The sequence below is a fragment of the Pelmatolapia mariae genome, linkage group LG15 (assembly GCF_036321145.2).
Source record: "Pelmatolapia mariae isolate MD_Pm_ZW linkage group LG15, Pm_UMD_F_2, whole genome shotgun sequence".
In the NCBI taxonomy this organism is placed as follows: Eukaryota; Metazoa; Chordata; class Actinopteri; order Cichliformes; family Cichlidae; genus Pelmatolapia; species Pelmatolapia mariae.
The window spans coordinates 19,818,431-19,832,687 of NC_086240.1; the positions used below are offsets into that span (position 1 = coordinate 19,818,431).

The 14,257-nt window shown below is 39.2% G+C and overlaps 1 protein-coding gene across 8 annotated transcripts in view; it reads left to right on the forward strand.

The window, feature by feature from the left end:
* Positions 1–14,257, forward strand: part of LOC134643295 (DNA (cytosine-5)-methyltransferase 3A-like) — a 101,624-nt gene that overhangs the window by 66,862 nt on the left and 20,505 nt on the right. For all 8 annotated transcript variants that reach the window (XM_063495586.1, XM_063495590.1, XM_063495592.1 and 5 more), the window contains 4 exons: positions 5,718–5,921; positions 10,459–10,617; positions 12,506–12,613; positions 13,093–13,240. In XM_063495586.1, the coding sequence (XP_063351656.1) occupies positions 5,718–5,921; positions 10,459–10,617; positions 12,506–12,613; positions 13,093–13,240 (619 nt within the window). The remainder of the gene's footprint in view (positions 1–5,717; positions 5,922–10,458; positions 10,618–12,505; positions 12,614–13,092; positions 13,241–14,257) is intronic.

Consider the following 14,257-nt stretch of genomic DNA (forward strand, 5'->3'; position numbering starts at 1 on the left):
AAAATAAAAATACACCAGACATTTGTGCAGTTTATCAAGAGGATTTTCTCAGTTTGTTCTGTGTTCGACAGAAAGATTTGATCTCTTCTTGAAAGTGTTCTGAGTGATGTGAGAAAATTATGACAAGGCTGAAACCTGTTTCTTCTTGGTTCTATAATTCTAGTAAAAATGACAAAACACAAATCAGAACATCAGGCTTTTAAATGCCAAAGGGCTCAATTCATATGAAATCAATCGGTCTGCACAAATACAGCCTAGATTATTTCCTTAGACAAAAATTGATATATATTGATGAAAGGGCCTGGGAAGCCTTTTTCTGAGATTGTAAAGAATTTAGATTATTATAGGAGGGTCAGTATTAACAGCTGTTTAATGTAAACCATAAAGTATTTAGTTAGTTATAGCTTCTAAACTCATAACAAAGCCAGCTGTGTTCACACCAAATATCCACTTGATTTAGTATTGTCAAAAGAGGTTAACTGCAAAATAAATAAATTTTTTTAGAATGCTTGCTTTACTTTTAGTGCACAAAACATTTGCACTAATAGAAAAAAATAGCTGCCATTTAGCTGCAGGAAGGAAAAAAACAGTTTTTTATTTAAGTCTCCCAGATGTTTTAGGGACCAGTGAAGACATATGGAGATTTCCTCACTTTCTTTGTGTATGTGAGTGAGCGAGTGTGTGTGTGGTTTGTCTATGATCCATGTAACAGGCTGATTAGGATTTTATGAGGTCAGAGGCCAACAGGAGTGAGAAAAAGTGACCTTCTCACCTCGGGGTCATACTCAGGAGAACACCGTCACAAACTGTCTCCTCCACGTGAATTTATGCCATCAGTAGCCCTCACCATTCTTCTCCTTTTCTTTTTTCTATTTAGGGGAATGCAGCAGAATGTGTTTGTTTCACACTTTGGTCTCATTACATTTTGGTTTCCACATCAGCTCCAGTAACAAACAAATGGTTCTCTTTAGTGTTAGAAAGATTTTAGGTCAATAAAAATCTCTGTAGGAGTGAGCACATGGTTAGTTTTTTTTAATTTTTTTAAGTTGAGAGCTCAACTCAGAGCCACATTACTGTGTCATCTTTCAGCACCGAAGTTTGATTTTCTGCAGGTAGCTATTACTGATAATCACAGGTGGGCACTGTGCTTACTCAAATGCCATCCTTATGTACAATTATGAGTTTTAGGTTGTAATGTTATGAAATGTGCAAAATTACCAGTTTCCATGAAACTTGAGGAGAGGTATAACATGAAAAAAAGAACCTTTACTATTTTGGTGCCGACCTGGATTATTTTATTTAAAAATGGCCTTGGTTGAGGTCTGTGCTTTCTAAGTGCCCTTCTGATATTTACTTATTTTTTCTTTTCACTACAATTTGGAGACCAGTGTGCTCCTGTCCAATACTCTAAAGGAAAATTTCATATACATCCTTTTACTATTGTGGCTTCTCATCTCAAATGTGACCAAACCTTTAAATAACAATGTCAGTATCTGTTCATGTAATCCCAAAGTTCAGGCATCAGACTGCTATAAACACTGAGTTTGTACTTTTTTTTTAGTTCTTGGCTATATATGACATCAGAAATAGACAATAATGAACTGAGGGGCTTCCTTAAGGTTTAGTTGGAAAAAAAAAACTGGATTACGTTGTTTTAGGAATCATGCAAAGCTACTTAAGTGGAGTACAAGAAGGAAAATATGTAGCTATGTCCACTTTAAAGTGTCTCCTTGCTGTATGTCTTTCCATCTCTTTGCTTTTATTTCACATTTTTGTCCTCTGGGGTCTCGAATTTCTAATATCTAAACCTTTAATCTCTAAGGGGAGTGGAGATAAAAACATCTTGCATTGGAGGATGACATGACGGGCAACATCAAGGCCCAGTAGACGATAAATAAAGAACTTTGAGTCATGCAAAGCTAGTCCAGTAGAGTCTAAGCGTGGAGTGTTTATAAAAGATGATTGTAGCCACTGTGACGTCAGGCTTTTCCTGTTGAAGTCCAGAGATGAGTACGTCAGCCACCACAAAATGCTTTGAAAAAGGAAGGGATGGATCGAACTAGAAATCGAGCAACACTCCACTCTCATACAGTAGCGAATTGTCAATCAAAGGGTAAACCAGACCCTGATTTATCTTCCTTTTAAACTCTAATGGGTGCTGTGATTTACAAAATTAAAATCAGGTTTTATTCAGTAACACATGAAACTAGTGACTGAGACCATAAAATCATCAGGAAAGTTTTTATTGAGGTCATAAATAAAGGGAGCTGAGGGCTGATTTGACATAGACCTCAAGTCTTTTTGCAACCACAGGCATCGATCAGGGCCTAGGGGCCAGTCTGAGTGAATTAAAATGGTTTTTTTTTCCAAGGATTTTATACACAAAGCTGATCATTGACTTCTAAAATATAAAAGTACAGCTCAAACTACTTAACCCCCTCTCTATTAAACTAATAATGAAACTCATTCACATTTGGGGGGGTTGGTGTACTTTTGTACTTTAGGGAAAGTATGAATACAAGACTTGTACTTTTAATCGTGTTTTTTTTTATAGTATGATATTGTAATTGGTCACAACTGCTGTACAATGAAGTCAACTCTAAGTTGAAAATCTGAGCTCTGTGTCTTCCTGACTTCCATTCAAAGAGCTGCACATTCTGTCTGTGCTGTATTCTCCAGTTTTATGATATAATCCTATTTACTCTCTTGCTCTTTGTCTTCTCTCCCTCTCTCTCTCTCCTTCCTAAGTTGAACCCACTGAACTCCCTCCCCACCGCACCCTCTTTCCCCACTCACTTCCTGTTTAGAGGAACAATTAAAGGATTGTTCCTGCAGCTCGAGGCAGCAGGGCCTTGATCTAGAGCGGCCGCCACTTTAGCTAGAAAGAACCACAAAAAGCATCAGTTATGAGACCTCCTCGAAGGACAGTGTTTGGCTACGGACCAGCAGAAGTAAAACAAAAAGGTTATCATAGATGGGGAAACACACATGAGGAGGAGACGATGTCCTCGACAGGCGCAGGCATGCCAGACATGATCAATGACAGTAATATGCAGGGAAGATTTTAACGTACATAATAGCTGATGAAGTTGCCAGTCAGCTGTCATCTTTTTAACTATCTTCAAAAGTTTCTAGAGTCACTTTTTTCTTTTGAGTTTGGGTGTTATTGTTTAAATTCTTAAACCTGTGCTATTCATGTCACAGTGTAGCTGTGTGGAGAGTTGAATAGGAACAAAAAAACCCTCACCAATCAACAGTTAACCAAACTGAATGAACACAGGATGTGAGGAAAAGGGCACCAGGACACAAGGAGGAAGTAAACTGATAGTTTCATATACTCTAAGCTTACAACATGACAGAAGACAGAACAGAGTAAGCACTATATACACACACTGAGGACTGATAGGGAACCGAAGACAGGTGGGAGACACTACTGGATGTAATTGACAAAGGCGAGAGAAAAGCAGGAAGAAAAGTTAGAGTAAGACACTGCAGAAGACTAGCCTTCATATATCAGTAAAACATGACATGACCAAATGACACATGCTAAACATGAAGACAGAGACAGAGGGAAAGGTGGACAACAAACAAATACAAGAACCATAAAATACAAACTCAAATATAGTCAATGAAAATCCCAAATTTACAAAACCCTGGGACGATGACAATCAGAGCAACACTGTTGTTGTTGTCCAAACTTTAAAAAAAAATAGTAAAAAATAAATACAAGTAATAATAGTCAGTCATTTTTTTGTCTGAATTGTATGTGTACAATAATTAAATAATATTTTGAGTTTAGCTCATATTAGTTACCTATAGTTATCTTGATTGGAATCTCTTTATTCACTATATCAGAACTCAAAGCTATGTTGGTCTATATCCATTTATGTGTGTTTATTATTTACCTACTTTTACAATGTTTAAAATTTCAAATAACCTGACATTATTCACATCATTCATATTCATTTTTCACTCAGGACAAATAGAGTAAAAAAGAAGACTGATGCTTCCACTTGCCTAATTTATGTCCCTCTTGTGAGACCCAGGTGGGTTCCAATGTGGCTTGCAGTTGTGCGAAAATTGTAGGCAGGTTAAAGCAACTTAAACAGTTAAATTTACCACACCAGTTTGTGGAGGGACATTTGCTGAGCCCCTGGCTGATTTGGCCTGGCTTTGAGATCTTCTGATCTGTTGGGATTGCAGCTGAATTTGACCTTTTTGGACTGTCTGAAATGACTGCTTGATTTGTGGTAGAAAGTTGAAATAGTAAAGCATTTGTTTAAATGCTGCCTTCAGTATTCAGTAGAAACGTTTTTTGCTTGTTCACTTGCCAAAGAAACCATTGAGCCAGGGACCTTTGTTTGCATTTTATTCTCATTCTTCTCATATTTCTACTCTCAGTAAAATAGCAAAAGCAAAATGGCAAACCCACACAACCTGTTGTAAACGTGAAGTCTTACTTGATGAAACATTTGAATGAGTAATCTATTATCTAATGATATCAGTACTGGTGGAGGAGGATATGCGTACATGTGGGAGGTTTGCCCAAAGGAAAATCTGACAAAAGGTCGGATATAAATGGTGAGTCTGGTGTTGGAAATTTTGACATGGAGCAGAAATTAGTAATAGGAATTTTAATTTGTTCTTACACTCAGATAAGGTCAAAAATTGGAACATTTTTACAGTTATTTTTCCAGGGCCTAATAAATATTAACTTGAGCTGAAAAACAATTTGTTGTCAATGTGTCCACTTGTTAATTCCTGATATTTTTAACTTGATTAAAACTTTCAGTTACTTCAAATACAAGATTTTATACATTTTCCTTCTTGTAAGATAATGCTGGTATTACCTCATGGCTTTGCCAAACCATCCTTTGAAAAAGAGCCTTGGGCAGGTAGAAAATTAAAAGATTTTGGGCATAGATTTAGTTTGAATATGAGGTGACACTTTTAACACCAGACCGGATCTCCTAGCCAGGAAATTTTGAGCATCAGAGACTTTAGTGACTTTTAGCGCACCATTTTTTTTAAGATTCTGCATTTAGTAGAAAAGTCAAAAGCAGGCTCCACAGTTTGATGTGTACTGGAATATAAGGCACTAAAGCCTTCAGTCAGTCTGTATTCGCTTCCAAATGTTAATTAACCTCAGATTTTCAAGACAAGTATAGATATGATTTAATCTACTGTTCTCCTCCGTGTGAGTCAGAGTGGGACAAGTCAGTTCAGTTCCCTCTGACTGATATCAGGCTGCTTTGTTCATGTTTAAAACTTTCCACACAGTTATAAAAAAAAAAAACCTCAGATATTCATCTTTTCGTGATGTTTAGGAACCATGTATATAAGTGACTAGGCAACTTTTCTGAGGAGTATCTAGAAAATTAGCATTTCTAAACTAAAATAAATTGCTTGTTTTTGAGACAGTTGGAGAAAAAAAACATATTATCTGACCACCTTCTCTTGTTTCAATCATGTTTATCAACCTGCCAGCATGTACTCGCATCTACCAGAGGAGAGGCTATGCCACAAAGAAATCAGTGTTTTTATTATCTCATAATTGATATTTTGGGAACATGCTTTTTTCTTGTTTTTATTAAAGTGTTAAAGGCATTTGTGTTTAATTCTTGTGGGAAGGACTTTTCCCCTGTGTCATCCTGTGAAATCAACACCTGTGCATCAAACAATGTTGATGGAATAAAAGTATCCTTTCTCTCTCGCAGGCAGAGCGACGGGCCTACCGAGAGGCAGAGATAAACATGATGGATGACCTCTCAGAAGCTGATTTTCAGAAAGAGGAGGAGCCCGCCAGCCCTGCCCCTCCCCCTTCCCAACAACACACAGACCCTGCCTCTCCGACGGTCGCCGTGACACCCGAGCCGGTCGCCAGGGGAGAACAGGCCACGCCCAGTGAGATTGAATACCAGGTGAGAGATTCTGGCTGTCATTTTCGGTCCAATCCCATACATCCTCCGGGCTCGAGGCTCAGATTCACGCTTGCTGAACCGACTTGTATTTCTTGCTTCAGACTTCACCAGATGCACTGCAGTGTATTTTAGAAAAGCCCAAAAGGTGGATCTAATAATACTCTGTTGCAGACCAGACGCCACTAGTGTGTCATTCTTTTTATACTTCTTTGAGGTCCACATGAAGGGTGCATGCAGAGTTGGTCCATTGTAATAAAAAGCCTTGTGCTTGTTTGATGACAGTGAACACTAGCAGCCTTGTGGGCATGAAACTATAACATGCTTATTACTGAGCACTTAAAGAACCTTTACTACATTCAACCATGTACTAAAGATGCTTTCACCCAGTCACACTCATTCCTACAGCTTTTTTTCTATGACTTAAACCTCTTTTTTTCCCTCCATACAACAAGCCTGGCCACACCTTCACACTCTGTGAATTTCTGACGCCTTTTTTTGGAGGGCTTTAAAATTGAGTTAAACTTAAGACAGTTCGTCTGAAAATCGCATATGATATGTGTTACAAATGTATATTTAAATGCTGTAGTGAGATTTTTTTCCAATTACAGAGCGTAGTAACACTAAAGTGTCAGTAGTCACAAATGTGGTCCAAATGTTCTTCCTTTGTTTTAGAGGCAGAGATAATTAGGGGTATAATTCTGTGGCAGTGACACATGCATGTATCAACAGCTGTCTGCATCTGTTCACTGATTAGTTCACTGTGTAGTGAATAATTTACAGTGGGTAGTAAGTGATTGAGTGGTCAGTTTAAAACATCTGAGTTTGTTCTGCAATTTAAGAGCCGGAGCTCACAGAATAAATCTCACCAAAACTTTAGTTTCAAACTTTAATTTTATTCTCTCACCTTTTAAACCAACATGATCGGAATTACCTAAAATGATAAAACAGTATTGAACATGAAAACTTGGGATACTAAATTCATTTAGGCCGACCATGTACAATAGGTGGTGTTGATATAGTTGAAAGCTCCGGGAGTGTCACTGTGACTCATCTCCGGTCTGGCTGGGAACATTTGTTGCTTCTCCTCCTCCCTCTCTGTCATTTTCTGTCATCACTTTACTGGTGATGTGAAATAATAGTGTTTATTTTGAATGGCTTTAAATGTTGTCAATCATCAGGTTCTTTCGATTGGATGAAAAATCAAGCTGGTTTGCGGATTTTCTCAGTTGTTGAAAACAAAGTGTGGCTTATGGATGATGTCTGGTGGTGTTAACAAAGGTGTGCCACAGGGTTTTATTCTAGGACCACTTTTATTCACATTTAACAATTAGCTTAGGAGTAAAGGTCAGAAACAGTACAATTCACCTGTACACGGTCAATGCTATTTTACATACAACAGCGCCCTCTGATGACAGGCACTCCATAACATGCAAATATATATATATATATATAGATGGATGGATGGATGGATGGATGGATGGATGGATGGATGGATGGATAGATAGATAGTGATAACCAACTGAATATTTCTATTTGCACACCAATTTAAAGAGTGACAACTGAATACATATGTGCACACACATTTCTGGCTTGATGTAAGACTATGGTTCAAAAACAATGTCATGAACTAAGTCTTATTTTATAGAAAGAATCCCAGTCAAGAAAACTGTCCAGTGAGTATTTTATCTGTTACTAATTTAGACACATTCTTCTGCTTCTATTTTTAAACTCTATTGATGCAGTATAATATTTTAATTTTAGGTTCCTAACTGGGCATGGCTTTAAAACACATCTTCAAGATCAATATGAGGAAGTTTGGTGACAGTGAGAAGAGAAAAGTGTTTTATTTAAGTAGTTCTTGGCAAGCTTCCTGGGAATCTTACGTTTCTTTGTTTAACTGTAGATCAATTTCACACTAGGCTAGGTCCTAGGACTATTTGGTCCTTGAGGATAATATTCTGCTAATACTGCAATCTGGAAACTGGCTTTTATATACTGTGCTCTACAGAAGTGGAACAATCTGCAGAAGCTTGAAAAATTAAATAAGCTAATTCATTTTAATCAATTCAAATCCGTTTTGACTGACAGAGACAAGTGTGGGTTGAGCATTGTTTTCTTTGAGTTGATGTTGATGTCCTTGACCTGTTTAGTTTCAATGTACTTGATAACTGTCTCTTGTTATTTATATACTGTTATACATGTAGTGAAAATGGGCCATATTTCAGCATAAAAGGTAAACTAACTAAAGCTAAGGAAAACAAATGCAAAGGAGGAACAAATCAGCGAAGCAGGGAACATCACAAGGGGCTGGGTGAGGAGTGCAAGTGAAACAAAGGTAAATAACACAGAGAATGATGCCTCAAAATCACTGTGAAAAAAGAAACACAGAGAAACAGATGAAGAGTGAATTTGCCATATAAATCAAGGAGCAAAATGAGAACAGTCTGTAAGACTAAGATGCTGTAACAAGTGCACACGGAAAGTTTCTTACATTTTACACATTTTATGTTTTAATTATAGGCTCCTTTTAATTAAAATGATCCCATTTATGTTAAAACAATTAATACTGATTTTTTTTAAATTTCTTGAATAAATTCTATTTACTTCTGTAGACAGTTTTAGCAAGAACTAGCTAGTCATATGTTTTCTTTTAATAGGTTATAATCCATCAGCCAATCTTGTAGGTTTAATATGAATCCAATGAATGCAAAATCGGGCCACACTTTATACACAGAGGCCAAGTAGTAGTGATTTTTATGGGTATTTTATCAGTCATTGCTACACTGAAAAAAAGACTACGGAAGAAGCATGATTCAGTACTTCGAGTTTTCTCAGCTTTTGATTGTTTTTGCTGACTTTACTCAGAGATAAGAGTTCAACAGCTTGAAGGTCCTTGTTCACCTAATTACAATATTACTGTAAAATTGCTTCAGTGGAGTGTATTTCTATATTTAAAAAAACAGAAATTCTTGTTGAGAAATGAAATAAATTTTAGTGCCAGCAACATAAAACTTTGCCTTCACAACATTCAGCTGCTCTTTTATTTTCCTGCCGGAGATTGATCCACATATTTCATTTGACTGAGATTTTTACACCAGATGAAACCTACCATTTCTCAGGCCTGCAACCAGCATTAATTGCACACTAGGTTGCAACACTGGTGAATGATGTTAGGTTTGTGATCCCTCCCAGTTGCAAACCAGGGACCGCTCAGTTGTTAGATTATTGCACTAACCCCTAGACACTTGATTCCTAGCAACTTAAATGTACTTGAAAGTTTAGTGTATGTACAAAATGTGGAGTTAGTACTTTTGCCTAACACATGAAAGGTACCCAGTCCAAAACCAGGAGGAAACATGAACCCCACCTATTGACAAATGGGAGGCTTATACCAGGAGGGCATCTGGTGTTCCAAACCAAAAATGTTACTGTTAACCTCATGGCCAGAACTCTTATCTAAATGAATAAATCTGAATAAAGTCAACAACAGCAGTCAAAAGTTGGGAAAACCAAAAAAATTGATTCACGTTGGCAAACAGGAAAACTGTTCCTTATTCAAGGACTTTATTCACTTTAAAAAAGTTTAGAAAATAAAAACTTTCCGAGAGTTTTGTATCGTGTCCTGGCAGACGTAAAAGACATAGTTTTTCAGTAGTATATAAAGAAAGTTTAGAACATGACAACTACCGTAAGCTCAGAACAAATGGACGCTCAGTGACAGCTGCAGGTAATGTTTGAAGCACTAAAGGATTACAGTGATGACACACCTTCATCTGGCCCTGTGATCAATATTAAGAAGCACACTTTTCACAGAGTGCAGGTATTCTCTGTGTTTTCACATTTGGTGAGGCCAAGATGAGTTGGTCACTTGCATACTTGTGAGAGAGTCCACCTCTGAGCGTGGACAAGTAAAAGACCCCCCCCCTCATTTTCCAGAGGACTTATGATTAGATGTTTTTTGGGGGGGGGGTGTTTTTTGAGGTTGTTTTCCATCTCTGTAGGATATTTTTGCCCTTTTTTTGTAGTTAGTTAACTGAACTCTAAGACTTTGAAAAAAAACAGAAAACAATTTCCCTCGTGGGATCAATAAAGTATATCTTTCCATTAATATTAACACAACATCATACAGAAGCTCTTACCCAGGGGCCCAAGGAGTCAGGAAGCCCTGTTTAGTAATCTATATATGGCTGCAGCTCATGTTCTGTGAAACACTGATTAAATTGTTTGTATGTTGTAATCCCCCCCCCCCCAAAGAAAATTATATTCTGTTTGATATTAAAAGGGTTTTAAAAAGCCTTTGAGTTGATGACTCTGTAGCTAAGAAACTCATCATTCTTTTAAAACTGGAGGAAACGTTACATTTTTAGTCCCTAAAGCAAAGTGCTCGCCAAAAGAACCCCTCATAGATGCCTCATAGAAAGGAAACAGGATTAAGTGCAATTTTCCTCCATTATATCTAACTTTTAGACTCTAATATTCAGTTTAGCAGCTATTTAATCAGTTAGAAATCAGTTGTTTTCTCTGTGTGTGCCAACAGGATGGTCGGGGCTTTGGCATCGGGACTCTGGTGTTTGGAAAGCTGCGAGGTTTCTCCTGGTGGCCCGGCAGGATTGTTTCCTGGTGGATGAGCGGCCGGAGTCGAGCTGCAGACGGCACTCGCTGGGTAATGTGGTTTGGTGATGGCAAATTCTCTGTGGTGAGTAACATTAGTGCTACGGCTAGACAGATCTGATGTTGTAGTGCTGATGCTGATGTAGTGGTGGCTAAAAATAAAATGCACTCAAGAGAAAATGTACTATAATTACAATTAAATTAAACTGTTGGTTAAATATAAGCAGGCCATGGTTTTGTTGTGTGGGACAGTGTTAGTCTTTCAGCTGCAACACCAGTAGTCCTAACCAGTGGAGAGCAATTAAATTACAAATAAAAATGATAATAATTGAAACCAGTAAGTGTGCCTACCTACAAATATTATGTAACAGCAACAATTTTAAGGAAAATATCTATATATTAACTGGATCAGCTCTTCATCCTCTCAAGGATACTTGAAGGTGCATGGGAGTATGCCCAACTAGTCTACATGTGTTTTGTGGGCTTGGAGAAGGCATTCGACCGTGTCCCTCGGGGTGTCCTGTGGGAGGTGCTCCGGGAGTTTGGGGTGCCTGGCCCATTGCTATGGGCCATTCAGTCCTTATACGACCGTTGCAAGAGCTTGGTCTGCATAGCCGGCAATAAGTCGGACTCGTTCCTGGTGGGTGATGGGCTCCGCCAGGGCTGCCCTTTGTCACAGGTTCTGTTCATAATTTTATGGACAGAATTTCTAGGCGCAGCCAAGTGGCGGAAGGCTTTCACTTGGGTGGTCTCAGGATCTCATCTCTGCTTTTTGCGGATGATGTGGTTCTGTTGGCTTCATCGGGTGATGGCCTCCAGCTTGCCTTGGAACGGTTCGCAGCTGAGTGTGAAGCGGTGGGAATGAGAATCAGCACCTCCAAATCTGAGGCCATGGTCCTCAGCCGGAAAAGGGTGGAGTGCCCACTCCGGGTCAGGGACGAGTTCCTGCCCCAAGTGGAAGAGTTTAAGTATCTCGGGGTCTTGTTCACGAGTGACGGGAGAAGTTAGGAGCGGGAGATCGACAGACAGATTGGTGTTGCATCGGTCCGTCGTGGTGAAGAGAGAGCTGAGTGTAAAAGCGAAGCTCTCAATTTACCGGTTGATCTACATCCCTACCCTCACCTATTGCCACGAGCTGTGGGTAGTGACCCAAAGAACGAGATCGTGGATACAAGCGGTGGAAATGGGCTTCCTCCGAAGGGTAGCTGGCCTCTCCCTTAGAGATAGGGTGAGAAGTTCGGCCATTCGGGAGGGGCTCGGAGTAGAGCCGCTGCTCCTTCACATCGAAAGGAGCCAGCTGAGGTGGTTCGGGCATGTGACAAGGATGCCTCCTGGGCGCCTACTGGCTGGGGCAGACCCAGGACACACTGGAGAGATTATATCTCTCGCCTGGCCTGGGAATGCCTTGGTGTTCCCCCAGACAAGCTGGAGGAGGTGGCTGGGGAGAGGGAGGTCTGGGCCCAAGCAGAGAAGCCCAGACAAGCCCAGGCAAACAGGATAAAGCAGAAATAAAGTAATTCCTGAAGAATCCAGGGTTAAACCTGAAGTTACTGCAATGAGACTCAAGTCCTGGTTCACCGTAAAGGCCTCTGAAGGGGGGAGAAAGAGATGTGCAGCAAATGTAAACAAATAAAATTACAGACGATAACATATGGAGATATTGTCAGTCAATTAAAATCTTTGAAATATGATACTCAGCTATCTTCTGTGGTAGACTGCTTTGAAGCTACAGTTCCTTGGCTGAAATTTCTATGAATTTTTTCACAATTATTTGATAAAATTTGACATTTGGGAAAGTGTAATAATTTATTTTTTGTGAATTTTGAACATTGAGAATTTAGTAAGCTACGACCAAGTTTTTAAGTCTAAAAGTCTAAAATCTTCTCTAAAAGAATTATAAGTCCATCCTTTAAAGATTTCAAGGTATCTTCTTTTCTGATGATGATTTGTGGCTCTCCTCCTTCACTGTGTAGGTCTGTGTGGAGAAGCTGATGCCCCTGAGCTCTTTCTCATCTGCCTTCCACCAGCCAACCTACAACAAACAGTCCATGTACCGGAAAGCCATCTTCGAGGCTCTGCGGGTAACAAACCCACTATTTAACCTCTGCTCTGAGTGTGTAGATGGTTGATGTTGATGTTAATAGGCTTGGAAACTATAAATCTCTCAGGATGAAATCAAACACTGAAAAAGCCAAAAATATGAATGTGCTGGTCTAAGAGTCATTCCTCTCTTGTGCGCTCAGCCTGGTTGGCTATTTTGCATTTGTGGAGGTGGTGTTCTCATCTAGATCTGCCCACAATTTAAAAGTGGTAACATGTGGGTAATAGCAGTGCAATCTATAATTTTGTGTGGGGTTTGTTTTTGGTGAAAAAGTGAGAGAGAGAAGCTTCAGTGGCACCCACTGTGTTTCGTATGCTACAACCACATTAGTGTTTTAACTCGTCACAGGAGCCACATGAAAAACTGTTTTCCATCACTCCCATCACTTCTATTTCCAATTAATGATACGGAAACTTTGGTATATACATAACTTAGACTGCTTGTGTATGTTATGTTTAGGTGGCCAGCGTCCGGGCGGGGAGGCCAGTTCCTTCCTGTGATGGCAGTGATGATGCAGAGGGGGTGGATCTTCAGACCAGAGAGATGATAGAGTGGGCCATGACCGGCTTCCTGCCCGCTGGTCCACAATCACTGGACCCTCCAGAGGGTATGTCATCTTCTCTCACACAAACACCACCTCCATCATTGTTAACTGGGCACAGCAAATTACCTGTTTACAACTGTAGGAGCCACGCTATGTTCTGTGTACTGTAAATGCACTCAGGTCCATAAGTACTTGGATAGTGACACACTTTTATAATTTTGCCTCTTTGAAGACTTTCAGCTTTAATTCAAGGGGTTTAACAAAAGCTTTACATTGAATTTAGCAATTACTCTTGCCTGAAAAACCCCAGAAGACAACTAAACATCTAACTGAATAAGAACACTCTGAAAGAGGTAGGCATATCATTGTCAGTCTACAATGAAGAGACACCTTGATGAATGGAGATACATGGGATTTACAACAAAGCACAGACCACTGGTTACACCCAGGAACAAGAAGAATAGATTAGACTTTGTAGAAACCTTAAAATACAAGTATCTGGACAAATGAAACCAAGGTTAAATTGCACCAGAATGACTGGGAAGTATGGAGAAGGACAGAAACGGCTCATGAGCCGAAGCATAACATATCACCTGTCAAACATGGTAGAGGCAGTGTTACAGTATGGGTGGCCAGTTGAACCAGGTCATGTTTGTAGATCCCACTATCTATACCAGAGGCGTTAAACTCATTTTAATTCAGTTAACTCAGTTTGAGCTTAATTTGATCTTCTTTCTTTAATAAATGTAAATGAGTGTACTCTGAAAACGTTCACATTCGGGGTCTGCTGTCATTCAGTGAACATTACAGTTTAATCGTGAGGGTGGAGAAAAGCACAAAACCTTGAGATGTAGAGGTTTTGTGAGCAAAATAACAATAATAGTATTGTAATATTAATAGTATTATTTTTGATCTGTGCCCATTTTGTAAGGCTGTAAAGCTGGCATCAAAATAAAGGAAATAGCAAGATATTTTATTGAAAAAAGTGGAGAAATGACAGATTTCAGGGCCATTTTTACTCATGTTTCACATCTTTGGTCTATGATAAAGAAAAGCTAAAGGCATACAAACCTGTTGATG